General features: G+C 55.4%; 2 protein-coding genes across 2 annotated transcripts in view; both read left to right on the top strand.

Moving 5' to 3' along the window:
• The first annotated feature begins 1,301 nt into the window (after window positions 1-1,301).
• Window positions 1,302-16,969, top strand: LOC144609643 (uncharacterized). Its single transcript, XM_078428144.1, has 2 exons — window positions 1,302-1,347; window positions 9,180-16,969. Exons 1-2 carry the CDS (start codon window positions 1,302-1,304, stop codon window positions 16,967-16,969), a joined length of 7,836 nt encoding a protein of 2,611 aa, XP_078284270.1.
• A 6,134-nt stretch (window positions 16,970-23,103) lies between these two features.
• Window positions 23,104-27,254, top strand: part of LOC144609242 (syntaxin-5-like) — a 52,602-nt gene continuing 48,451 nt past the window's right edge. Inside the window, 1 exon segment of the mRNA XM_078427666.1 lies at window positions 23,104-23,273. The gene's annotated coding sequence lies outside the window, so the exon portion shown is untranslated.

Raw genomic sequence — 27,254 nt, 5'->3', positions numbered from 1 at the left:
AACCACTGACACCTGTACTAATCTAGTATATAGAACTCAGCGGGTCAGGCAGCAATCTGTGGAGAACGTGGACAGGTACAAAGTGCTGGAGTAACTCAGTAGGTCAGGCAGCAATCTGTGGAGAACGTGGACAGGTACAAAGTGCTGGAGTCACTCAGTAGGTCAGGCAGCATCTGTGGAGAACGTGGCAGGTACAAAGTGCTGGAGTCACTCAGTAGGTCAGGCAGCATCTGTGGAGAAAAGGAATGGGTGACCTTGTTCAGGTCCCTGTTTGGGTGCTGTGTGACTCAACGACACCCCCTACAAGATAGCAACAGAGAGCCTCCATGGTCTAAGCTATCTAGAGGACAGAGCAACTGTGAACAAGAATCCCAGCCCGAAACATCACCTGCCCACGTTCTCCACAGATGCTGCCCGACCCGCTGAGACACTCCAGCACTTTGTACCTGTCCATGTTCTCCACAGATGCTGCCCGACCCGCTGAGTGACTCCAGCACTCTGTACCTGTCCATGTTCTCCACAGATGCTGCCCGACCCGCTGAGTTACTCCAGCACTTTGTCTTCAACTCAAGCGAAGCTTCAGAATTACTTATATCTGCGCCCTCTCCCCCACCCCTCTCTCCCTCTCCCTCCCCCTCTCTCTCTCCCCCACCCTCTCTCCCACCGTCCTTCTTTCTCTCTCTCTCCCTCTTTCCCCTCTCCCTCCTCTCTCTTTTTCTCTCCCCCTCTCCTCCCCTTCTCTCTCTCCCACCCTCCCTCTATCCCCTTCTCTCCCCATTCTTCCCCCTCTCTCTCATCCCTCCCTCTTTCTCTTTCTCCACCCTCTCTCTCTCTCCCTCCCCTCCTTCCCTCTCCCACCCTCCCTCCCTCCCCTCTTTCCCTCCCACCCTCTCTCTCTAACCCACTTTCTCCTTCCCTCTCTCCCTCCATCCCTCCCTCTCACACCCTCTCTCTCTCTCTCTCTCCCACCCTCTCTCTCCCTCCCTCTCCTCCCCCTTTCTCTCCCTCCCTCTCTCCTCCCACCCTCTTTCTCCTTCCCTCTCTCCCTCCATCCCTCCCTCTCACACCCTCTCTCTCTCTCTCTCTCTCTCTCCCACCCTCTCTCTTTCTCTTCCTCCCTCCTACCCTCTCCATCTCTCTCTCTCTCTCTCTCTCTCTCTCTCTCTCTCCCACCCTCCCTCTCTCCCCCTGCCCCCTGTTACGTGCCCCTGTCTCCCCCCCCCCCGTCACAAGCGGCGGCCAGACCCCCCGTCCCCGGTCCCGGGACCCCCCGCCCCTGTGGCGCTGCGGACGGAGCCACCATGGGTTGTGGTATCTCCATGAAGGACATGCCCATCGAGGTAGTAGGTGAGTGGGCACTGCCCCTCCACCCCTCCACACACTCCACCCCCTCTCTCCCCTCCCTCCCTCCACACACTCCCTCCCTCCCTCCACACACTCCACCCCCTCTCTCCCTCCCTCCTCCCTCCACCCCTCCACACACTCCCTCCCTCTCCCCCACTCTCACTCCCCTCTCCCACTCTCCCTCCACCCTCCACACACCTCTCTCCCTCCACCCCTCCCTCCTCACTCCCCTCCTCCATCCCCCTCTCTCCTCCACCCCCTCTACACAGTCTCCTCTCCTCCATCCCCTCTCTCTCTCTCTCTCTTCCCTCCTTCACACCTTTCTCCTCTCCACTCCCTCTCTCCCTCTCTCCCCCCTCCTCTCTCCCTCTTTCTCTCTCCCTCTTTCTCTCCCCACCCTCCACCCCTCCACCGCCTCCCTCCATCCCCCTCTCCCTCACCCCTCCATCCATCCCTCTACGCACTCTCCTCTCCTCTCCTCCCTCCCCTGCCATCTACCCACTCTCCCTCTATCCTCTCTCACACACCCTCCATCCCTCTCCCACCCTCCATCCCTCTACACACTCCCTCCCTCCTTCCCCCTCTCTCCCTTCCTCCATCCCTCTACACACTCTCCTCTCCTCCCTCCCCTCACCTCTACCAACTCTTCCACACACTCCCTCCCCTCTCCCACAAACTCCCTCCATCCCCCTCTCCCTCCCTCCACACACTCCCTCCACCCCTCCACACACTCCCTCCATCTCCCTCTCTCCCATCCTCCACCTCTACCCACCATCCCCCTTATCTCCCTTCCTCCATCCCTCTACACACACCCTCCATCCCTCTCCCATCCTCCATCCCTCAATACACTCTCCTCTCCTCCCCTGTCCTCTACACATTCTCCCTCCATCCCTCCACGCTCTCCTCCCTCCCTCCCCTCCTCCCTCTACCCACTCCCTCCCTCCCTCCTCCCTCTACCCACTCCCTCCCTCCATCCCCTCCTCATACTCCCTCCATCCCCTCTCCCTCCATCCCCTCCTCACACTCCCCTCCATCCCCCTCTCTCCCACCCTCCATCCCTCTACATACTCTCCTCTCCCCTCTCTCCCACCCTCCATCCCTCTACATACTCTCCTCTCCCCTCTCTCCCACCCTCCATCTCTCCACCCACTCCCTCCATCCTCTCTCTCCTCTCTCCCTCCCCTTCACCCACACTCCCTCCCTCCTCACACCCTCCCTCCCTCTACACTCCTCTCCTCCCTCCCCTTTCCCACACTCCCTCCATCCCTCCACACACCTTTCTCCTCTCCACTCCCGCTCTCTCTCCCCTCTACCCCCTCCTCTCTCCCTCCCTTCCCATCTCTCTACCTACTCCCTCCATCCTCCCTCTCCTACCCTCCACACACTCCTCCCTCCCTCCCTCCACTCCCACCTTCCATGCTCTCTCTCCCTCTACCCATTCTCCCTCCCCCTGTCTGCCTCTCCCCACTCCCTCCAACCCTCCACACACTCCCTCCATCCCCCTCTCTCCCCACTCTTCCCTCCATCCCCTCTCCCTCTGGATGATCAGCCATGATCACATTGAATGGCGGTGCTGGCTCGAAGGGCCGAATGGCCTCCTCCTGCACCTATTGTCCCCTGCCCTCTACCCACCCCCCTCCCCTCCTCTCCACCCTCTCTCTCCACTCCCCTCTCCCTCCCCCTTCACCCACTTTCCCTCCCTCCATCCCCTCTCCTCTCTCCCTCCCCTCTCCTCCTTCACACCTTTCTCCTCTCCTCTCTCCCTCTCTCTCCCTCCTCTCTCTCCCTCTCCCCTCCTCTTCCTCCCTCCTCTCTCTCCCCCTCCTCTTCCCTCCTCTCTCTCTACCCCTCCCCTCTACCCCTCCTCTCTCTTCCCCTCCCCTCCACACCTTTCCTCCACTCCCCCTCTCTCCCCTTTCCCGCCCATCTCCTCTCTCCCCTCCCCCTCCTCTCCCTCCATGAAGGACATGCCCATAGTTGTAGGTGAGTGCAGTGCTCCCTCCACCCCTTTACCCACTCTCCCTCCTCTCCCCTTCTTTCCCCTCCATCCCTCCCTCCCTCTCTCTCCCTCCCTCCCTCCCTCCCTCCCTCCCTCCCTCCCTCCCTCCCTCCCTCCCTCCCCTCCCTCCCTCTCCCCTCCCTCCCTCCCTCCCTCCCTCCCTCTCTCCCCTCCTCTCTCTCCCCTCCTCTCTCTCCCCTCCTCTCTCTCCCTCCTCTCCCTCTCTCTCCCCCCCCTCCCTTCCTGAAGGACATGCCCATAGAGGTTGTAGGTGAGTGCAGTGCTCCCTCCTCTCCCTCCACCCACTCTCCCTCCCTACCCTGCCTCCCCTCCCCACCCTCCACCCACTCTCCCCTCCTCTCCCTCCGCCCACTCTCCCCTCCTCTCCCTCCCTACCCCGCCCCTCCCTCCCTTCTCATCTACTCCCCTCCATCTCTCTCGCCTCCATCTCTCTCCCTCCCACCTCTCCGCCTCATCGCCTCCCCTCTCATCCCGTCCTCTCCCCATCCTCCTCTCTTCCTCCCCTCTCATCCCATCCCCTCCCTTCTCACCCTCTCCATCCCCTCCCCTCCCTCCCCATCCTACCCACCACTTCCTCCCCCTCATCCCCCTCTCCTCTCCTCCTCTACTCCCCCCCCCCGCCGCCCCACAGTGAACCCCAAAACTGTGCACTGATCCGGGAAGTGGGTTCAGTGAACCCCCTGATCTACAGTACCTAAAACGCCAAGGCCAACCCCCAAATTGTAGAGTGGTCCCCACCAACATATTGACCCCGACTGCCCAGCAACCCTGAAACACTGGGCAAACAGCGAACCCCCAAACTACAATGCACCCCAAAACTGTAGAGTGAACCCCAAAAGGTGGCAATAACTGTGAACCCCCAATTCCAAGCTTCTCCCAGCGAACCCCTAAACTGTAGAGTGGTCCGCATCTGCTCAGTGACCCTGTTGCCCTACAACAGCCCTGAACCCCAAACTCATTCAGTGAACCCGCCCAACCTATGTACCCCAGAACTGTAGAGTGCTCCCCACTTGCACAGTAACTAACCCCCAACTGGGGGGACCCCGAACCCCAACATTCGTTCAGTGAACACCCAACTACATCGCACCCCAAAACTGTGGAGTGATATTGTCCTATTGTTTAGTTTCGAGTTTAGTTTCGAGACACAGAGGCCCACCGAGTCCATATGCTCATCCCTCCCCTTGCCCCATACATACTTATGTTGAAAGACTGGAGCGATCAGAGAGGGCTGATCTATCAGAGAGGGCTGTGTGCAGTTTTGGTCTCGCAAATTTGAGGAAGGATATTCTTGCTATTGAGGGCGTGCAGCGTAGGTTTACTGGTTAATTCCCGGAATGGCGGGACTGTCGTATGTTGAAAGACTGGAGCGACTAGGCTTGTATACACTGGAATTTAGAAGGATGGGAGGGGATCTTATCGAAACGTATAAGATTATTAAGGGGTTGGACACGTTAGAGGCAGGAAACATGTTCCCAATGTTGGGGGAGTCCAGAACCAGGGGCCACACAGTTTAAGAATAAGGGGTCGGCCATTTAGAACGGAGATGAGGAAAATCCTTTTCAGTCAGTGAGTTGTGAATCATTGGAATTCTCTGCCTCAGAAGGCATTGGAGGCCAATTCTCTGAATGCATTCAAGAGAGAGCTAAATAGAGCTCTTAAGGATAGCGGAGTCAAGGGGTATGGGGAGAAGGCAGGAACGGGGTACTGATTGAGAATGATCAGCCATGATCACATTGAACGGCGGTGCTGGCTCAAAGGGCCGAATGGCCTCCTCCTGCACCTATTGTCTATTGTCATACTGAAGCTGTTAACTGATTGCTAGCACCTAACTCAAACCCACTGTATCGGAGACACCAGGAACCGCAGATGCTGGTTTTACCAAAACAAAAAGGTACAAAGTACTGGAGTAACTCAGCGGGTCAGGCAGCATCTCTGTGGAGAACGTGGGACAGGTACAAAGTGCTGGAGTAACTCAGCGGGTGGGGCAGCATCTCTGGAGAACGTGGACAGGTACAAAGTGCTGGAGTAACTCAGCGGGTCAGGCAGCATCTCTGTGGGGAACGTGGACAGGTGACCTTTTGGGTCGGGACCCTTCTGAGTGTGAGGTGAAACGTCGCCGATCCATGTTCTCCAGAGATGCTGCCTGACCGCTGAGTTACTCCAGCACTTTGTGTCTCTCTCTGTATTGCCTCCCTAATTATAAATGAGTGCCAGGCTAACCAGTGAGCTGGACACACGGTACTGGAGGACCTCATCCGGTCAGGCAGCATCTGTGGAGGTCAGTGGACAGACAACATCTTGGGTCTGGACCACAACGTGTCACCGAGCCACCTCAGAGCAAGAGTCTGAAGAAGGGAGCCGACATGAAACGTCGTCTGTCTACACCACTCCGCAGATGCTGCCTGACCTGCTGAGTTTAATATCGAGATACAGCGCGGAAACAGGCCCTTCGGCCCACCGAGTCAGCACCGACCTGCGATCCCCGCACACTAACACTACACACACACACACACACTAGGGACAATTCCACCAAGCCAATTAACCTACAAAGCTGCACATCCTTTGGAGTGTGGGGGGAAACCGGAGCACCCGGAGAAAACCCACATGGGTCACGGAGGGGGGGGGGGGAGAAGGTACAAACTCCATACAGACAGCACCCGTAGTCGGGATCGAACCCGGGTCTCTGGCGCCATGAGGCAGCGACTCTACTCGCTGCCATTCTAAGAAAGGTTGGGCGTTGGGAGAATGTGGAGGAGATGTGAAGTGATTGGAGGAGTTTTGGGCCAAAGGGCCTTGTTTTCTGCTCCATAGAGCACCGTAGAGTTGCTGCCTTACAGCGACGGTGACCCGGGTTCGATCCCGACCACGGGCGCTGTCCGTACGGAGTTTGTACGTTCTCCCCGTGACCCGCGTGGGTTTTCTCCAGGTGCTCCGGTTTCCTCCCACACTCCAAAGACGTGCAGGTTTGTAGGTTAATTGGCTTGGTGTAAATGTAAAAATTGTCCCCAGTGTGTGTGTGTGTGTAGGATAGTGTTAGTGTGCGGGGATCGCTGGACGGCGCGGACCCGGTGGGCCGAAGGGCCGCTGCATCTATAAACTAAACTAAACTCAGCAAGTCAGGCAGCATCTGTGGAGTGGTGTGGACAGGCTTCGTTTCATGTATGTAGGATAGTGTTAGTGTGCGAGGATCGCTGGTCGGCACGGACTCGGTGGGCCTGTTTCCGCGCTGTGTCTCGAAACTAAACTCTAAACTAAACAATAGGACAATATCACTCTACAATTTCGGGGGGTTTGCTCTACAGTTTTGGGGTGCAATGTTGTTGAAGTGGGGTTCATTGAACATAGAAACATAGAAAATAGGTGCAGGAGTAGGCCATTCGGCCCTTCGAGCCTGCACCGCCATTCAATATGATCACGGCCGATCATCCACCTCAGTATCCCGTACCTGCCTTCTCTCCATACCCCCTGATCCCTTTAGCCACAAGGGCCACATCTAACTTCCTCTTAAATATAGCCAACGAACTGGCCTCAACTACCTTCTGTGGCAGAGAATTCCACAGATTCACCACTCTCTGTGTGAAGAAATGTTTTCTCATCTCGGTCCTAAAAGACTTCCCCCTTATCCTTAAGCTGTGACCCCTGGTTCTGGACTTACCCAACATCGGGAACAATCTTCCCGCATCTAGCCTCTCCAACCCCTTAGGGTCGTTGCTGGGCATGTTGGAGGTTAGTTGGTGGGCCGAAGGGCCTGTTTGCGCGCTGTATATCTAAATCTAATCTAATCATGGGGAACTCCAGAACCAGGGGCCACAGTTTAAGAATAAGGGGTAGGCCATTTAGAACGGAGATGAGGAAAAACCTTTTCAGTCAGAGAGTTGTGAATCTGTGGAATTCTCTACCTCAGAAGGCAGTGGAGGCCAAGTCTCTGAATGCATTGAAAGGAAGCATGCAGGTACAGTAGGCAGTGAAGAAAGCCAATGGAATGTTGGCCTTCGTAAGAAGAGGAGTTGAGTATAGGAGCAAAGAGGTCCTTCTGCAGTTGTACAGGGCCTTAGTGAGACCGCACCTGGAGTACTGTGTGCAGTTGTACAGGGCCTTAGTGAGACCGCACCTGGAGTACTGTGTGCAGTTTTGGTCTCCAAATTTGAGGAAGGATATTCTTGCTATTGAGGGCTTGCAGCGTAGGTTTACTAGGTTAATTCCCGGAATGGCGGGACTGTCATATGTTGAAAGACTGGAGCGGCTAGGCTTGTATACACTGGAATTTAGAAGGATGAGAGGTGATCTTATCGAAACATATAAGATTATTAAGGGGTTGGACACGTTAGAGGCAGGAAACATGTTCCCAATGTCGGGGGAGTCCAGAACCAGGGGCCACACAATTTAAGAATAAGGGGTATGCCATTTAGAACGGAGATGAGAAAAAACTTTTTCAGTCAGAGAGTTGTGAATCTGTGGAATTCTCTGCCTCAGAAGGCAGTGGAGGCCTATTCTCTGAATGCATTCAAGAGAGAGCTAGATGGAGCTCTTAAGGATAGCGGAGTGAGTGGGTATGGGGAGAAGGCAGGAACGGGGTAAGAAACATAGAAAATAGGTGCAGAAGGAGGCCATTTGGCCCTTTGAGCCAACACCGCCATTCATTGTGATCATGGCTGATCATCCACAATCAGTAACCCATGCCTGCCTTCCCCCCATATCCCTTGATTCTGCTAGCCCCTAGAGCTCTATCTAACTCTCTCTTAAATCCATCCAGTGATTTGGCCTCCACTGCCCTCTGTGGCAGAGAATTCCACAGATTCACAACTCTCTGGGAGAAAAAGTTTGTTCTCACCTCAGTTTGAAATGGCCTCCCCTTTTTTCTAAGACTGCATTCAAGAGAGAGCTAGATAGAGCTCTTAAGGATAGCGGAGTCAGGGGGTATGGGGAGAAGGCAGGAACGGGGTGCTGATTGAGAATGATCAGCCATGATCACATTGAATGGTGGTGCTGGCTCGAAGGGCCGAATGGCCTCCTCCTGCACCTATTGTCTATTGACCGTGTGTGGCCCCTGGTTCTGGACTCGCCCAACATTGGGAACATTTTTCCTGCATCTGGCTTGTCCAGTCCTTTTATAATTTTACATGTAACTGATTGTGGATGATCAGCCGTGATCACATTGAATGGCGGTGCTGGCTCGAAGGGCCGAATGGCCTCCTACTGCACCTATTGTCTACTGACTGTGTGTGGCCCCTGGTTCTGGACTCGCCCAACATTGGGAACATTTTTCCTGCATCTAGCTTGTCCAGTCAATAGACAATAGGTGCAGGAGGAGGCCATTCGGCCCTTCAAGCCAGCACCGCCATTGAATGTGATCATGGCTGATCATTCTCAATCAGTACCCCGTTCCTGCCTTCTCCCCATACCCCCTGACTCCGCTATCCTTAAGAGCTCTATCCAGCTCTCTCTTGAGTCCTTTTATAATTTTACATGTAACTGATTGTGGACGATCAGCCGTGATCACATTGAATGGCGGTGATGGCTGGCTCAAAGGGCTGAATGGCCTCCTCCTGAACCTATTGTCTATTGACTGTGTGTGGCCCCTGGTTCTGGACTCGCCCAACATTGGGAACATTTTTCCTGCATCTGGCTTGTCCAGTCCTTTTATAATTTTACATGCAACTGATTGTGGATGATCAGGCGTGATCACATTGAATGGCGGTGCTGGCTGGAAGGGCCGAATGGCCTCCTCCTGAGCCTGTTGCCTGTTGTCTAATCTGCTGCTCTGCGAGCCATCGTTAATTAACGAGGCTGATTTGCTTCCCTTGTGTGCGATCAGAGACTGAGGCTGGCAAGGCGTGGGACGGTGTACGCGGGGCGCAGACACAGCTGGGTGTGGAGGTCCCACCGGACGATGACGACCAGGAGCCGGAGCCCGAGCCGGTGAACACCAAGGGCATGGACGGCCCTCGCAAGGTGTCCGGCTGCAACAAGGCCTGGGAGCGCTGGGAGGGAGGGATGGAGGCGGTGAGGGACCTGCGGCCGATGGAAGTGCCACCCCAGGTGATGTGCGTTGCCCTCCTCCACCTCCAGTCCTCGCCCAAGCGATGCCGCAAGTACAAGGGCGGCGTGCGGCGGGCGGTGCTGGCGGGACACCTGCACCCTTCCTCGTCCTCGGGGAACAACCAGCTGGCCGTGAAGCCACCCCCGCCCCCGCCCACGCCCGCTCCCAAACGGCCACCGCCGCCAAAGGCACCCCCCGAGAGAACGACGGGATGGCGGCGAACTGAAGCCGAGACCCTCGTCCCGGACCACAGGGGAAGAGGCGGTGGTGGCTCCTCGACATCAGACAACTTGACCACTCCCGGCCTTCCGGAGCTCCGGATCCCGGCCGCCCCCCGGAGAACGGGCCGTGTGGATACCCCACCAAACCCCCAGACCCTTGTCCCCCAGAGCACGGACTCGAGGAACCCTGGCGTCGCCACTCCGCTGGGAACGGTCCCGCGGAATTCCGACACTCCCATCCTGCACAAAGCAGACCTGAAGATTCCCAGCGTTGCTACTCCACTGACGACGGACTCCCGGAATTCCGACACTCCCATCTTGCCGAAGGTCGGCTCGCAAAATCCCAGTGTTGCCATTCCTCTGGGAAAGGACTCCCGAAATTCCAACACTCCCATCCTGCACAAAGTAGACCTGAAGAATCCCAGCATTGCTACTCCACTGAAGATGGACTCCCGGAATTCCGATACTCCCATCCTGCAGAAAGCAGACTCACAGAATCCCGGCATCGCCACTCCGCTGGGAACGGACTCCCGAAATTCCGACACTCCCATCCTGCACAAAGTAGACCTGAAGAATCCCAGCGTTGTTACTCCGCTGACGACGGACTCCCGAAATTCCGACACTCCCATCCTGCAGGTCGACTCGCAAAATCCCAGTGTTGCCATTCCTCTGGGAACGGACTCCCAAAATTCCGACGCTCCCATCCTGAAGAAGGTAGACTCGCAGAATTCCAGCCTTGCTACTCTTCAGAGAAAGAACTCCCAAAATTCCGACACTCCCATCCTGAAGAAGGTAGACTCGCAGAATTCCAGCGTTGTTACTCCGCTGGGAACAGATTCCCAAAATTCCGACACTCCCATTCTGCACAAAGGAGACCCGAAGAATCCCAGCGTTGTTACTCCGCTGACGACGGACTCCCGAAATTCCAACCCTCCCATCCTGCTGAAGGTAGTCTCGCAGAAGCCCGGCGTTGTTACTCCACTGACGACAGATTCCCAAAATCTTGATGCTCCCATCCTGGAAAAGGTTGACTCTCAGAATTCCGGTATTGCCACTCCACTGGGAACAGACTCCCGAAATTCCGACGCTCCCATCCTGAAGAAGGTAGACTCGCAGAATTCCAGCGTTGTTACTCCGCTGACGATGGACTCCCGAAATTCCAACGCTCCCATCCCGAAAAAGGTAGACTCGCAGAATTCCAGCCTTGCTACTCTTCAGAGAAAGAACTCCCAAAATTCCGACACTCCCATCCTGAAGAAGGTAGACTCGCAGAATTCCAGCGTTGTTACTCCGCTGGGAACGGATTCCCAAAATTCCGACACTCCCATTCTGCACAAAGGAGACCCGAAGAATCCCAGCGTTGTTACTCCGCTGACGACGGACTCCCGAAATTCCAACCCTCCCATCCTGCTGAAGGTAGTCTCGCAGAAGCCCGGCGTTGTTACTCCACTGACGACAGATTCCCAAAATCCTGATGCTCCCATCCTGGAAAAGGTTGACTCTCAGAATTCCGGTATTGCCACTCCACTGGGAACAGACTCCCGAAATTCCGACGCTCCCATCCTGAAGAAGGTAGACTCGCAGAATTCCAGCCTTGCTACTCTTCAGAGAAAGAACTCCCGAAATTCCGACGCTCCCATCCTGCACAAGGTCAACTCGCAGAATCCCAGTGTTGCCATTCCTCTGGGAACGGACTCCCGAAATTCCTACGCTCCCATCCTGAAGAAGGTAGACTCGCAGAATTCCAGCATTGCTACTCTTCAGAGAAAGAACTCCCGAAATTCCAGTGCTCCCATCCTGCAGAAGCCCGGCGTTGTTACTCCACTGACGACAGATTCCCGAAATACCGATGCTCCCATCCTGAAGAAGGTAGACTCGCAGAATTCCAGTGTTGTTACTCCGCTCATGACGGACTCCCGAAATTCCGACACTCCCATCCTGCAGAAGGTCGACTCGCGAAATCCCAGTGTTGTCATTCCTCTGGGAACGGCCTCCCGAAATTCCAACGCTCCCATCCCGACGAAGGTGGACTCGCAGAAGCCCGGCGTTGCTACTCTTCAGAGAAAGAACTCCCGAAGTTCCGACACTCCCATCCTGCACAAAGTAGACACGCAGAATCCCAGTGTTGCCATTCCTCTGGGAAAGGACTCCCGAAATTCCGACACTCCCATCCTGCACAAAGTAGACCTGAAGAATCCCAGCGTTGTTACTCCGCTGACGACGGACTCCCGAAATTCCGACACTCCCATCCTGCTGAAGGTAGTCTCGCAGAAGCCTGGCGTTGTTAATCCACTGACGACAGATTCCCAAAATCCTGATGCTCCCATCCTGGAAAAGGTTGACTCGCAGAATTCCGGTATTGCCACTCCACTGGGAACAGACTCCAGGAATTCCGATGCTCCCATCCTGAAGAAGGTAGACTCGCAGAATTCCAGCGTTGTTACTCTTCAGAGAAAGAACTCCCGAAATTCCAGCACTCCCATCCTGCTGAAGGTAGTCTCGCAGAAGCGCGGCGTTGTTACTCCACTGATGACAGATTCCCGAAATTCCGACGATCCCAACCTGCTGAAGGCAGACTCGCAGAATTTCAGCGTTGTTACTCCGCTGACAACGGACTCCAGAAATTCCGACGCTCCCATCCTGACGAAGGTAGACTCACAGAATTCCAGCGTTGCTACTCTTCAGAGAAAGAACTCCCAAAATTCCGACACTCCCATCCTGCCCAAAGTAGACTCGCAGAATCCCAGTGTTGCCATTCCTCTGGGAATGGACTCCCGAAATTCCAACGCTCCCATCCTGCTGAAGGTAGTCTCGCAGAATTCCGGCGTTGTTACTCTTCAGAGAAAGAACTCCCGAAATTCCGACACTCCCATCCTGCACAAAGTAGACCTGAAGAATCCCAGCGTTGTTACTCCGCTGACGACGGACTCCCGAAATTCCAACGCTCCCATCCTGAAGAAGGTAGACTCGCAGAATTCCAGCCTTGCTACTCTTCAAAGAAAGAACTCCCAATATTCCGACACTCCCATCCAGCAGAAGGTGGACTCACAGAATTCCAGCGTTGTTACTCCACTGACGACAGATTCCCGAAATCCCGATGCTCCCATCCTGCAAAAGGATGACTCACAGAATTCCGACATTGCTACTCCGCTGGGAACGGACTCCCGAAATTCCGACACTCCCATCCTGCTGAAGGTAGTCTCGCAGAAGCCCAGCGTTGTTACTCCGCTGACGACGGACTCCCGAAATTCCGACACTCCCATCCTGAAGAAGGTAGACTCGCAGAATTCCAGCCTTGCTACTCTTCAAAGAAAGAACTCCCAATATTCCGACACTCCCATCCAGCAGAAGGTGGACTCACAGAATTCCAGCGTTGTTACTCCACTGACGACAGATTCCCGAAATCCCGATGCTCCCATCCTGCAAAAGGATGACTCACAGAATTCCGACATTGCTACTCCGCTGGGAACGGACTCCCGAAATTCCGACACTCCCATCCTGCTGAAGGTAGTCTCGCAGAAGCCCAGCGTTGTTACTCCGCTGACGACGGACTCCCAAAATTCCGACACTCCCATCCCGAAGAAGGTAGACTCGCAGAATTCCAGCGTTGCTACTCTTCAGAGAAAGAACTCCCGAAATTCCGATACTCCCATCCTGCACAAAGTAGACCCGAGGAATCCCAGCGTTGTTACTCCGCTGACGACAGACTCCCAAAATTCCGATACTCCCATCCTGCACAAAGTAGACCCGAAGAATCCCGACATTGCTATTTCCCTGGGCATGGAGTCCCAAATTTCTGACGCTCCCATTCTGTTGAAGGTAGACTCGCAGAATTCCAGCGTTGCTTCTCCTCCGGGAACGGACTCCCGAAATCCCGATACTCCCATCCTGCTGAAGGTAGTCCCGCAGAATCCTGGCGTTGCTATTCCACTGGGAAAGGACTCCCGAAATTTCAATGCTCCCATCCTGCAGAAGGTAGACTCACAGAATCCCAGAGTTGTTACTCCGAAGAGATTGGATTCCCGGAATTCCAATGCTCCCCTCAAGCTGAAAGTAGACTCGCAGAATTCCAGCGTTGTTACTCCACTGATGACAGATTCCCGAAAATCTGACGCTCCCATCCTGCTGAAGGTAGAGTCGAAGAATCCCAGCTTTGTTACTCCGCAGAGAAAGGACTCCCAAAATTCCCACGCCCCCATGCTGCAGAAGGTAGGCTCGCAGAATCCCAGCGTTGCGACTCCTCTGGGAACAGACTCTCGAAATTCCCATGCTCCCATCCTGCTGATGGTAGCGTCGCAGAATCCCAGCGTTGCTACCCCTCTGGGAACAGACTCTCGAAATTCCCATGCTCCCATCCTGGACAAAGTAGACTCACAGAATCCCAGTGTTGTGCTGACGATGGACTACCGAAATTCCAATACTCCCATCCTGCTGATGGTAGCCTCACAGAATCCCAGCGTTGTTACTCCATTCACTAAGGGCTCCCGAAATTCCAATAGTCCCATCCTACTGAAAGTCGTTCCTCCGCAAAGAACGGACTTCCTGAATCCTGGCGCTGCCTCCCCGGGGGGTATGGGATCACGGAATCCCGGTGATCCTGCTTTGAAATGTGCCGATTCCCTAAATCCCAAAATATCCCCTCCGCTGGGAACAGAATTCCGGGAAGCCGGGAAGGAGATGGGAATGGAATCAGCGAATCCCAATGCCACTATTCCGCAGGGAATGCGATCCCCGAATCTCAAATCCGTCGCTCCCGAGGGAGGGACACCATCCCAAAATTCCCGAGCCGTTGTTCCGGAAGGGGAAACGGGAACACCGGATCCACGGGCCGCCGCTGCGGAGGTGATGGAATTCCCGAGTGCCGAAACCGCTACTCCGGTCGGCGAGTCGGAAACCCGGAAAACCGAAGCTCTCACTCCGGAGGCGGGAAGGGAATCCCTGAATCCCGACGCCGTCGCCCCAGGAGGAACGGAATTGCCCTCTCCCTGGTCCGTCGATCCAGAGAAACCGGAGTCCCAGAAACCGAGAGTTGTCGTCCTGGACTCGGGAACGGCGTTCCGAAATCTCAAGGACATCATCCTGGAGAGAAGGAAATTCCCAAATGCCATAGGTCTGACCCCGGTCGGCGGTTCGGAATTACCGAGAGCTAGCAGCTTCACTTTGGAGAGGGACGAGGAATTCAAGTGGAGAAGCAAAATTCAGGAGATTGGAAATCGATCCCGAGATCCCAAAACCGCCACCCCGTGGAGATGGGAATCGCTGACTCCCAAGGCTGGCACTCCGGAGAGAAGATCGGAATTCCTAAATCCCAGGACCGTGACTGTGGAGGGAGGGGCTGTAATCCCAGAGAAGAATTCTGAATCCCCAGACTCTGAATCCCAAGACTCTGAATCCCAAGACTCTGAATCCCAAGACTCCGAATGCCAAGATTTAAAATTCCGAGATTTAAAATCCCACGACTCTAAATCCCCAAACTCTCAATCCCAGGACTCTAAATCCCAAGATTTTAAACCCCCAAAAGACGGATCCCCAGATTTAAGATCTCATGATTCTAAATCCCAGGACTCCAATTCCCACGACACCAAGACCCAAATATCCCAATCCCAGGACTCCAAGTCCCAAGGCTCGGAAGGCCGGAGGCCAGCGACGCAGCGCTCCGAAGATGCACACTGGGAGCGATCTCCTTCCCTACACGAATCCGACGAGGAGAATTCCGAGGCATCGGAATCGGACGCAGACTCGCAGGCGGAGTCGGAGGCGGAGGACTCCGATGACCCGGAGGCTGACGAGTCGACGTCGGGCAGCCCAGAGGACGCCTGCGAGTCCCACGTGTCCAAGTCGGTCACCCCGGACGCGGCCTCGGACTCCGACGGGATGGGGTCGGAGGACTCGGACGGCCGGGATCGGGAGCCGCTGTCCCTCGAGGGGACCCCGGAACCCCAGGAGTGCGGGGGGCTGGATCTGGAGAGCGGCCCCTCATCGCCCCCCAACAGCCCAGAGCACGGGGACGAGCCCCAGAAATCAGACCACCCACCCGGCAGCTCGGCCGTCAAACCCCAAACGCCTCAACAACGCCCCCCCTCCTCCGCCGGGCGCGACAACGAACCCCGAAAATCAGGCCCGCTCCCGGCGCACGTACCCCCAGGAATCTCTCCGGACCTCGTGAGCCCCCCGAACCCCCTCGCCAGGCCAGGTGAACCCCACGGGTCAGACCCCCTCTCTGAACCCCAACAACCGAACCGCCACGAAAGAGCCGAACCCCCCAGATTCCACCTCATCCCGGCCAATCGAGGGGCCGAACCCCAAAACCTAGGCCCTCTGCCGGCGGAACAAGGGGCCGAACCCCCAGAGATAGGCCCTGCAAGGCCAGGGGCCGAAGCCCCAGAGTTAGGCCCTGCAAGGCCGGGGGATGAACCCCAGAAATCAGACCCTCTTTGTACAAATCGAGGAGCCGATCCCCAACTATTTGACCTCCCCTCCGCAGAGCGAGGAGCGGTACCCCAGGAATCTGGCCTGGTCTCCGCGGAACCAGGGAGCGAACCTCAAAAGTCGGCCCTTCCCTCCGGAGAGCGAGACGGTGAACTTGCACCCTTCTCCACGGCCCGAGCGCCTGAACCCCGAAAGTCGGGCCCTCCCGCGGCAGAGGGAGGGGGGGGAGGGGGTGCACCCCGAAATTTGGGGGCCGTCGCCCCCGGGGGAGGGAGGGGGTCCGAACCCCAAATCCCCCACGCCCCGAAACCGGCTCATCCATGGGAATTGGCAGCTTCATCGTCGAGGGTCTCTCCCCCTGCGCCCCAGAGTCCGGGGGAGTCCGACGTGGGTCAGCAGGCGGGCGAGCGGGAGATCGGCGTTCCCGAGGGAGCGGCCGAACCCCAAGACCGCCCGCCTCTCCGGGCAGAAGGGGCGACTGCACCTCGAAGACCCGAGGCCGCGGCGTCGGAGGGAGCACGCCAAGCCCCCGAGTGGCAAGCCCTCTCTCCGAAGGGAAGGGCCGAACCCGACCCCCGAGAGGAGGCAAGCCAACCCCCAGAGCCTTACTCCGCCTGGGGGGCCACTGAACCCCAGAGGTGCGAGACCCTCTGCACAGAGGGACGTTCGGAACCCCTTTACCCAAAGAGAGGGGGCGAACCCCTGGAGCCCGTCCCGGCGGCTGAACCCCGAAATGTTGCCCTGGAGGAGGTGGAGGGCCAGCTGCCGAAATCTGAGCCGGCCCCGCTGGAGGGGGCGAGCGAGATCCCCAGATCGGAGCCCCTCGTCGCCAAGAGGGCAGCCGAACCCCCCAAAGCCAAGCGGCCCCTTCGCAAGGAGACCCTGTACCCCTTGTCACCCATCCCTTCCCACTAGAGCCTCGACCTCTGGTGTAGTGTCCCCACCCCCCCGACACCCCCCCCCCTTCCAACCTCCCAACGTCCATCCCATCCCAAGAGTAAATCCTGACCCTGATCCGTAATAGAAAATAGAGAAGGGAGAGAGAAGAGGGGGAGAGGAGAGGGAGAGGTGAGGAGAGAGTGAGGGTGAGAGTGAGAGGGGAGAGAGTGAGGGGAGAGAGTGAGGGGAGAGAGTGAGGGGAGAGAGAGGAGAGAGAGAGAGGGGAGAGAGTGAGGGGAGAGAGTGAGGGGAGAGAGTGAGGAGAGAGTGAGGGGAGAGAGAGGAGAGAGAGAGAGGGGAGAGAGTGAGGGGAGAGAGTGAGGGGAGAGAGTGAGGAGAGAGTGAGGGGAGAGAGAGGAGAGAGAGGGGAGAGTGAGAGGGGAGAGAGTGAGGGGAGAGAGTGAGGAGAGATAGGGAGGAGAGAGTGAGGGGAGAGAGAGGAGAGAGAGGGGAGAGTGAGGGGAGAGAGTGAGGGGAGAGAGAGGAGAGGAGGAGAGGAGAGAGAGAGGGGAGAGAGTGAGGGGAGAGAGTGAGGAGAGGAGAGAGGAGAGAGTGAGGAGAGAGGGGAGAGAGTGAGGGGAGAGAGTGAGAGGAGAGGAGAGAGGGGAGAGAGTGAGGGGAGAGAGTGAGGGGAGAGAGTGAGGGGAGAGAGTGAGGGGAGAGAGAGGAGAGAGTGAGAGGAGAGAGAGTGAGGGGAGAGAGTGAGGGGAGAGAGTGAGGGGAGAGAGTGAGGGGAGAGAGAGGAGAGAGTGATAGGAGAGAGAGTGAGGGGAGAGAGTGAGGGGAGAGAGTGAGGGGAGAGAGTGAGGGGAGAGAGAGTGAGGGGAGAGAGAGATGAGAGAGTGAGGGGAGAGAGAGGGGAGAGAGTGAGGGGAGAGAGAGGGGATAGAGGAGAGAGAGGGGAGCGAGAGGGAAAGAGAGGGTGACAGAACGAGAGATAGAGGGGTGAGAGAGAGAGGAAGGTGGAGAGGGAGGAGAGGAAAGTGAGAAGAGAGAGGGAGGAAGAGAGGCGGGCGAGAGAGGGAGAGGGGTGAGAAGGAGATAGAGGGGGTGAAAGAGAGAGAAAGATGGAGAAAGAGAGGGAATGAGAGGAATGGGGAGTGAGAAAAATGGATAGAGAGAAAGGTGAGGGAGAGAGGAAAAGAGAGAGAGGGAGAGGAAGGAGAGAGAGAGAGAGTGACAGAAAGGCAGAGAGAAAGGAGGGGGGGTGAGAAATGGATGGTGGGAGAGAGGGAGAGGTATAGAGAGAAAGGGGGAGTGTGAAAGGGAGAGAGAGAGAGAGGAGAGAGACAGGAAAAGAGAGATAGAGAAAGTGAGAGAGATGGGGTGGGAGAAACGGATGGAGGGAGTGGGAGAGGGAGTGAGAGGCATCGAGAGAAAGGGGGAGTGTGAGTGAGAAAGGGGGAGAGAGGGGAGAGGGGGAGTGAGAGAGACGGAGGGAGTGAGAGAAAGTGAGACAGAAAGGTGGACCAGTGTGAGAGGGAGAGAGAGAGAGACTGTGGAGCTAGAGAGGTCGGGGGGGGGGGAGAGAGAGAGAGTGGTGTGGGGAGCATGAGAGGGAGAGGGTGGGTTAATGAGAGAGAGGGAGATCAAAAAACTGAAGACAAGGGAGGAGGTGTGAAGTACAGCTCCTGGTGTCATCTCCAAGAGTTCGGGAGACCTCAAAGAACTCGGGATGCTGGGATGAAGCCCTCTTATCCCATTCCAAACTTCCCCCCACCTTCCCACCACCCCTCCCCCCCACCTTCCCACCACCCCCTGCCCACCCCCTACCCGCTAAATCTCTGCTTGTTCTGGTCATTATCAAACTTCGGCGATGTCTGGCTGCTGTGCAATAAAATCTCTTGCCTCGAGAATAAAATCACTGTGTTCTCCACATCCAGAAACAGTCCCTTCGGCCCACCAAGTCCGTGCCGTCCAGCGCTACTATCATATCATATCATATAATATATATACAGCCGGAAACTCTATCCTACTGCTTTCTACTGCACAACAGCTGGGTCTATCTCCTGCAGGTTTCGCTCACGTGGGTACCGGTTGCAAAAGGGTTATTTAGATTTTTTTTTAATGTGGGCACGTTTGGTGAGACCCTGCACACACACCCTCGGGACAATTTACACGCTTACACCAAGCCAATTAGCCTACAAATCCTGCACGTCTTTGGAGTGTGGGAGGAAACCGAATATCTCGGAGAAAACCCCACGCAGGTCACGGGGAGAACGTGCAAACTCCGCACAGACGGCAGCCGTGGAAGGGATCGAACTCGGGTCTCTGGCATTGCATTCGCTGTAAAGGGCTTGTGCCACTTAGGTAATTTTGTAGGCGATTGCCGTAGTCGTAGCAGGTTGCTCGAAAAAACGGCGACTGGACCCTCCCCCTACGACAATGTCTACGACAAGCTACAACAACCTACCACCTCGTCGAGGTCAAGCTACTGCAAGCTACCGACAAACGGCAACCCAATCATCGCGAGTAGGACGTCCACCTACGACCGCGCCTACGACAACCTACGACGTCACCCACGACCACACAGGTGACAACCTACGACCACACAGGTGACAACCTACGACCACACCTACGACAACCTACGAGGACACCTACGACCACACAGGCAGCAACTGAAGTCAACCTACGACATCACCTACGACCACACAGGTGACAACCTACGACATCACCTACGACCACACAGGCGACAACCTACGACATCACCTACGACAACCTACGACATCACTTACGACCACACAGGCGACAACCTACGACCACACCTACAACAACCTACGAGGACACCTACGACCACACAGGCGGCAACCGAAGTCAACCTACGACATCACCTACGACCACACCTACGACAACCTACGACATCACCTACGACCACACAGGTGACAACCTACGACATCACCTACGACCACACAGGTGACAACCTACGACCACACCTACGACAACCTACGAGGACACCTACGACCACACAGGCGGCAACCGAAGTCAACCGACGACATCACCTACGACCACACCTACGACAACCTACGACATCACCTACGACCACACAGGCGACAACCTATGACATCACCTACGACCACACAGGTGACAACCTACGACTACACCTACGAGTAACCTACGAGGACACCTATGACCACACAGGCGGCAACCGAAGTCAACCTACGACATCACCTACGACCACACCTACGACAACCTACGACATCACCTACGACCACACAGGCGACAACCTACGACATCACCTACGACCGCACAGGTGGCAACCTACGACATCACCTATGACAACCTATGACATCACCTACGACCACACAGGCGACAACCTACGACATCACCTATGACATCACCTACGACAACCTACGACATCACCTACAACCACACAGGTGACAACCTACGACCACACCTACGACAACCTACAAGGACATCTACGACCACACAGGCGGCAACCGAAGTCAACTTACGACATCACCTACGACAACCTATGACATCACCTACGACCACCCAGGCGACAACCTACGACATCACTTACGACCACACAGGCGACAACCTCGACAACACCTACGACCACACAGGCGACAACCTACGACATCACCTATGACCACACAGGCGACAACCTACAACACCTACGACAACCTACGACATCACCTACGACCACACCTATGACAACCTACGACCACACAGGTGACAACCTACGACCACACAGGTGACAACCTATGACCACACAGGCGACAACCTACGACAACACCTACGACATCACCTACGACCACACAGGCGACAACCTACGACCACACAGGCGACAACCTATGACCACACAGGCGACAACCTACGACAACACCTACGACATCACCTACGACCACACAGGCGACAACCTACGACCACACAGGCGACAACCTACGACATCACCTACGACCACACAGGCGACAACCTACAACACCTACGACCACACAGGCGACAACCTATGACATCACCTACGACCACACAGGCGACAACCTATGACATCACCTACGACCACACAGGCGACAACCTATGACATCACCTACGACCACACAGGCGACAACCTACAACACCTACGACATCACCTACGACCACACAGGCGACAACCTACGACAACACATTATACAATAGGTGCAGGAGGAGGCCATTCGGCCCTTCGAGCCAGAACCGCCATTCAATGTGATCATGGCTGATCATTCTCAATCAGTACCCCGTTCCTGCCTTCTCCCCATACCCCCTGACTCCGCTATCCTTAAGAGCTCTATCCAGCTCTCTCTTGAATGCATTCAGAGAATTGGCCTCCACTGCCTTCTGAGGCAGAGAATTCCACAGATTCACAACTCTCTGACTGAAAAAGTTTTTCCTCATCTCCGTTCTAAATGGCCGACCCCTTATTCTTAAACTGTGTGGCCCCTGGTTCTGGACTCCCCCAACATTGGGAACATGTTTCCTGCCTCTAACGTGTCCAACCCCTTAATAATCTTATACGTTTCGATAAGATCTCCCCTCATCCTTCTAAATTCAAGTGTATACAAGCCTAGTCGCTCTAGTCTTTCAACATGTGACAGTCCCGCCATTCCGGGAATTAACCTAGTAAACCTACGCTGCATGCCCTCAATAGCAAGAATATCCTTCCTCAAATTTGGAAACCAAAACTGCACACCTACGACAACACCTACGACCACACAGGCGACAACCTACGACATCACCTACGACCACACAGGCGACAACCTACGATGACACCTACGACCACACAGGCGACAACCTACGACAACACAGGCGACAACCTATGACCACACAGGCGACAACCGAAGTCAACCTACGTACACCCGCGACAAGCTACGACCCTCGTCGGCGACAACTGAAGACAATTCACGTCATTTTGGCCTCCGATTCTCTGACGCCGGTCGGTGCCTGTCGCCGGTTGACGTAGGCAGTCGCCAATGGAATTCACCGAAGTCAGCACCGGCGACAACCTACGTCACCTGGCGACAGCGCCGCCCACGTCAGGAGACGTCAAGCTACGCTCATCGGCGTCAAACCCCACTGTCGCCGGAAATTTCTAAACATTTCAAAATACAGCGGCGACCAGAAAGACGCTACGACTCTTTGGAGACGACTCACGGCCGTACACAGGCGACACCCCGGCAACCGTGTGGTCACGGCCTAGTCGCCCGTAGTCGCCTATAAATGGCCTCAGTGGGACAGGGGCATGCAGCAACTCCACCGCTGCGCCACCGTGCGGTGGGGAGGAGGGGGGGGGGGGGGCGCGCATGCGCCGTGTGTGTGTGGGGAGCAAAGATACTAGAGGAACTAGAGGAACAAGATGGACCACTTCCGTCGAAAACGCCTATACTGAAGTACGCGAAGGAGCCATTTTAGTAGGCCAAACCCGCCGTTCGCTCTGCCTCTCGCAGTGTAATCAGTGTTGTGGGGGAACGGTATGTGTGATGATGATACCATAAAAAATGCAGAATATATCTCATCTATCAACTGACAGGTTTTTGTTATTTTTCTTTTAAAATGTTTCTGCAAGTTTCTGCCTACTAAAATGGCCGCCGTGACGTACTACGGCTTTTAGGGTCGAGTGGTCTATCTTGTTCCTCTAGTATCTTTGGTTGGCTCCGGACGGTTAGCGCGCATGCGCTGTGTGAGTGTGTGTGGGAGCGGGGCTGGTATTCGCGCATGCGCTGTGTGAGTGTGTGGGGTGCTTGACTTCGGTCGGGCATGCGTCGATGTGTGGGGGCTGGTGTACGCGCATGCGTCGATGTGTGGGGGCTGGTGTACGCGCATGCGTCGATGTGTGGGGGCTGGTGTACGCGCATGCGCTGTGTGAGTGTGGGGGCTTGACTTCGGTCGGGCGGCGAGCTTGCGTCCGTGTGTGTGTGTGTGTGTGTGTGTGTGTGTGTGTGGGGGGGCGGGGCTGGTATATGCGCATGCGTTGTGTGAGTGTGTGGGGGTTTAACTTCGGTCTGGCGGTGCGCATGCGTCGGTGAGGTATGTGAGTGTGTGTGGGGGGGGTTGGCTCCGGTCTGGTGGCGCGCATGCGCTGTGTGAGTGTGTGTGGGGGGGCGGGGGAGACGTGGCAGTCACGTGGGCGCGGAGCTGACGTCGCCGGCAGCAGCGGAGCGGACGCGGGAGGGAGGATCGGCCGACGTGTCGCTGAGGAAACGGTCCGGCTTCACCCGCGGCGAGAAACGACGGAACGGCAGCCATCGGGAAAGGACTACCTCCGGGCCCCCGTCAAGCAGCGAGAAAGAAGGAAGGAGAGAGGAGAGGAGGAGAGGAAGGGTAAGTAAGTGTCTCACGCATCCATTTACTTCCATCAACCGGACGCCGATTTTTAATGGAGGAGGGGGCGGGGCGACGACGGCGTGATTGACAACTCGCTCGGCCAATGGCCGGCCGCCGCTGCCCTCCAGGCGGCCAATCGGCCCCGACGGGAGGCGGGATGAGCCCGACCCCCCCCCCTCCCCTCGACCCAGGATTTAGGGGTGCGCCACCCCATCTATCATCTCCATCATGTGGGATTGGGTTGGGGAAGGAGGGGAAGGGAGAGAGATGGGGAGGGGTGTGGAGATGGAGGGGGAAGGAGATGGGAGAGGGAGGGGAGAGGGAGAGGAAGAGGGAGGGGAGAGGAAGAGGGAGGGGAGAGGAAGAGGGAGGGGAGAGGAAGAGGGAGGGGAGAGGAAGAGGGAGGGGAGAGGAAGAGGGAGGGGAGTGGAAGAGGGAGGGGAGTGGAAGAGGGAGGGGAGAGGGAGAGGGAGGGGAGAGGAAGAGGGAGGGGAGAGGAAGAGGGAGGGGAGTGGAAGAGGGAGGGGAGTGGAAGAGGGAGGGGAGAGGGAGAGATGGGGAGGGGTGTGGAGGGGGAGTGGTTGTACAGAGGAATGGGGAGGGAGAGGAAGAGAGAGAGGGAGTGGAGAGGAGGGGAGGGGGTGTTGAGATGGAGGGGTATGGAGAGGGTTGAGGAGGGAGTGTGCAGGGGAGAGGGAGGAGTGTGGAGAGGGATGGGGAGGGAGAGGGAGGGAGGGGGAGGGAGAGGGATGGGGAGGGAGAGGGAGGGGGATGGGGAGGGAGAGGGAGGGAGGGGGAGGGGTGTGGAGAGGTGGAGAGGGTTGAGGAGGGAGTGTGCAGGGGAGAGGGAGGAGTGTGGAGAGGGAGGGGGAGGGGTGTTGAGAGGGATGGGGTGGGGTGTGGAGAGGGAGGGGTTGTGGAGGGGGAGGGGTGAGGAGAGGGATGGAGAGGAAAAAGCAGCCAACACATAATCATGGAGGTAGACTGAAGAAGGGTCTCGACCCGAAACGTCACCCATTCCTTCTCTCCAGAGATGCTGCCAGTCCCCCGCTGAGATACTCCAGCATTTTTGTCTATATCTCCGGTGTAAACCAGCTCTGTAGTTCCTTCCCACACATCTGCAGTTCCTTCCTACACATAATCAAGGAGATCACGGACAAGACTTGCTCCTCTCCAACTACGGAACAAAATCTTGATTCGATTCTAGAGTGTGTCCGCGGGTTTATGGGGAGAAGGCAGGAGAATGGGGTTGAGAGGAAAAGATAGAGCAGCCACGGAGTAGACTTGATGGGCCGAATGACCTAATTCTGCTCCTATAACATATGAGAATCTACTCAACCCAAATGTGTAAGTAGGAACTGCAGATGCTTATGCAGATGCTTATTTATGCTGAAGATAGACATAAAAATGCTGGAATAACTCAGTGAGGCAGGCAGCATCTCTGGAGAAATGGAATGGTGAATTGGCCAAATGGGCTGTCAAGGGGAGAAGGCAGGAGAATGGGGTTAGGAGGGAGATCAGCCATGAATGTGGAGTAGACTTAATGGGCCAAATGGCCTGGTTCTACTTCTATCCCTTATGACCTCATGATGGCGTTTCAAGTCGAGACCCCTCTTTGGACTGAATCAGGGGGGGAGGGAGACACAGAGATATGGAAGGGTAAGGTGTGAAAACGAGACATCAAAGGGGACAAAGCTGAAGGAAAATGTAGAGCAGAACATTTTTCGCTAGGGGAAGTTGACGATGTGGCATGCAAAGTAAAATTTAATCAGGACAGTCAATCAAGGAACAGATTAACATTTTGCGTCGAGATTCATCATTGGTCTAAACTTCAAAACGCCACCTATTCCTTTTCTACAGAGATGCTGCCAGACGCGTTGAGTTACCCTGGCATTTTGTGTCTATCTTCGGTGTTAACCAGCATCTGCAGTTATTTATCTATATACTAAAACTCTCGATTGTTATCTTGTTTGTGACTGAACTTCAGCCAAAACGGTACACGATAGCGCAACAATTTTAGGCCCACCTTACTCACCATTGTCACTTTAGTGATAATGCAAGTATTTGTATTGAAATCGATGTTATATTTTTTAAGTTATTCACATTTTAAAGTTTAAAAGTAGGGGGAGGAAAGGGGGGTAGTGGGGGAGAAGAGGGGGGGGGTTGAGGGGAGGGGGGAGGACAGGGTGCTGCACCAATGCAGGAGAGGTTTGGGCCCAACGGGTCCACTTTGTCTAGTTTCTACTAACATTGTACAATTGCAGTGGGTCCCGATCTGAAATGTCACATATCCGTGTCCTCCAGAGATGCTGCCTATCCTGCTGAGTTAATCCAGCTGTTTGTGTCTATCTTTGGTGTGAACCAGTATCTGCAGTTCCTTCTTTCTTAGTCCATATTTAAGGACCACTCACACCCCGTGGGACAGACGGTAGTAAAGTTTGAAAGCTGCCAACACAAGATTTGGGAATGGGTTCTTCACCATTGTTGTCAGTTATGTCAAGATGTATAATCAGTCTGAAGATGGATCCCAAACTGAAATGTCGCCCATCCATGTTCTCCAGAAGTGCTGCCTGATTTTAGTTTAGTTTAGAGATACAGCGCAGAAACAGGCTGTTCAGCCCAATGATACACAGAAACATAGAAAATAGGTGCAAGAGGAGGCCATTCGGCCCTTCGAGCCAGCACCGCCATTCATTGTGATCATGGCTGATCGTCCCCAATCATTAACCCGTGCCTGCCTTCTCCCCATATCCCTCGATTCCACTAGCCCCTAGAGCTCTATCTAACTCTCTCTTAAATCCGCGCCTTGCACTTATTTTTAAGCTGCACTTTCTCTGTAGTTGCGACACTCTATTATTGATATTCATAAATCATAGGAGCAGAAGTAGACCATTCGGTCCATTAAGTCTACTCCGCCATTCAATCATTGCTGGTCTATCTTTCCCTCTCAACCCCATTCTCCTGTCTTCTCCCTGAATCTTTGACACCCGTACTAATCAAGAACCAAGCAGTAATCGAGATTTTCACTTTGTGTACTTCCTGATGTACTCGCTCGTGTAAAATAGGAATCTTGATGGGACAGTGGGTAAAATAAAGCTTTTCACTTTATCTCGGTACACGTGGCAATAATAAACCAATACTAAACTGGGGAATCCCATCCCACACACCGTAAAACACAGCCTTATCATTCCCTCCGACCCCACATCCTGGTCCTTCTGTCTAGAACCTGACTGTCTAGATATATAAGAAAATAACTGCAGATGCTGGTACAAATCGAAGGTATTTATTCACAAAATGCTGGAGTAACTCAGCAGGTCAGGCAGCATCTCGGGACAGAAGGAATGGGCGACGTTTCGGGTCGAGACCCTTCTTCAGACTGATGTCAGGGGGGGCGGGACAAAGGAAGGATATAGGTGGAGACAGGAAGATAGAGGGAGATCTGGGAAGGGGAGGGGAAGAGAGGGACAGAGGAACTATCTAAAGTTGGAGAAGTCAATGTTCATACCGCTGGGCTGCAAGCTGCCCAAGCGAAATATGAGGTGCTGTTCCTCCAATTTCCGGTGGGCCTCACTATGGCACTGGAGGAGGCCCATGACAGAAAGGTCAGACTGGGAGTGGGAGGGGGAGTTAAAGTGCTCGGCCACCGGGAGATCAGATTGGTTAACACGGACCGAGCGCAGGTGTTGAGCGAAGCGATCGCCGAGCCTGCGTTTGGTTTCGCCGATGTAAATAAGTTGACATCTGGAGCAGCGGATGCAATAGATGAGGTTGGAGGAGGTGCAGGTGAACCTCTGTCTCACCTGGAAAGACTGTTTGGGTCCATGGATGGAGTTGAGGGGAGGAGGTAAAGGGACAGGTGTTGCATCTCGTGCGGTTGCAGGGGAAAGTGCCCGGGGATGGGGTGGTTTGGGTGGGAAGGGACGAGTGGACCAGGGAGTTACGGAGGGAACGGTGGGAAGGACCTGACTGTCAGTAGTTTAGT

This window comes from Rhinoraja longicauda, chromosome 34 (genome assembly GCF_053455715.1).
Source record: "Rhinoraja longicauda isolate Sanriku21f chromosome 34, sRhiLon1.1, whole genome shotgun sequence".
In the NCBI taxonomy this organism is placed as follows: domain Eukaryota; kingdom Metazoa; phylum Chordata; class Chondrichthyes; order Rajiformes; family Arhynchobatidae; genus Rhinoraja; species Rhinoraja longicauda.
Note: the sequence above shows the minus strand (reverse complement) of the source record. Positions and strands in the feature narration are given on the sequence as shown.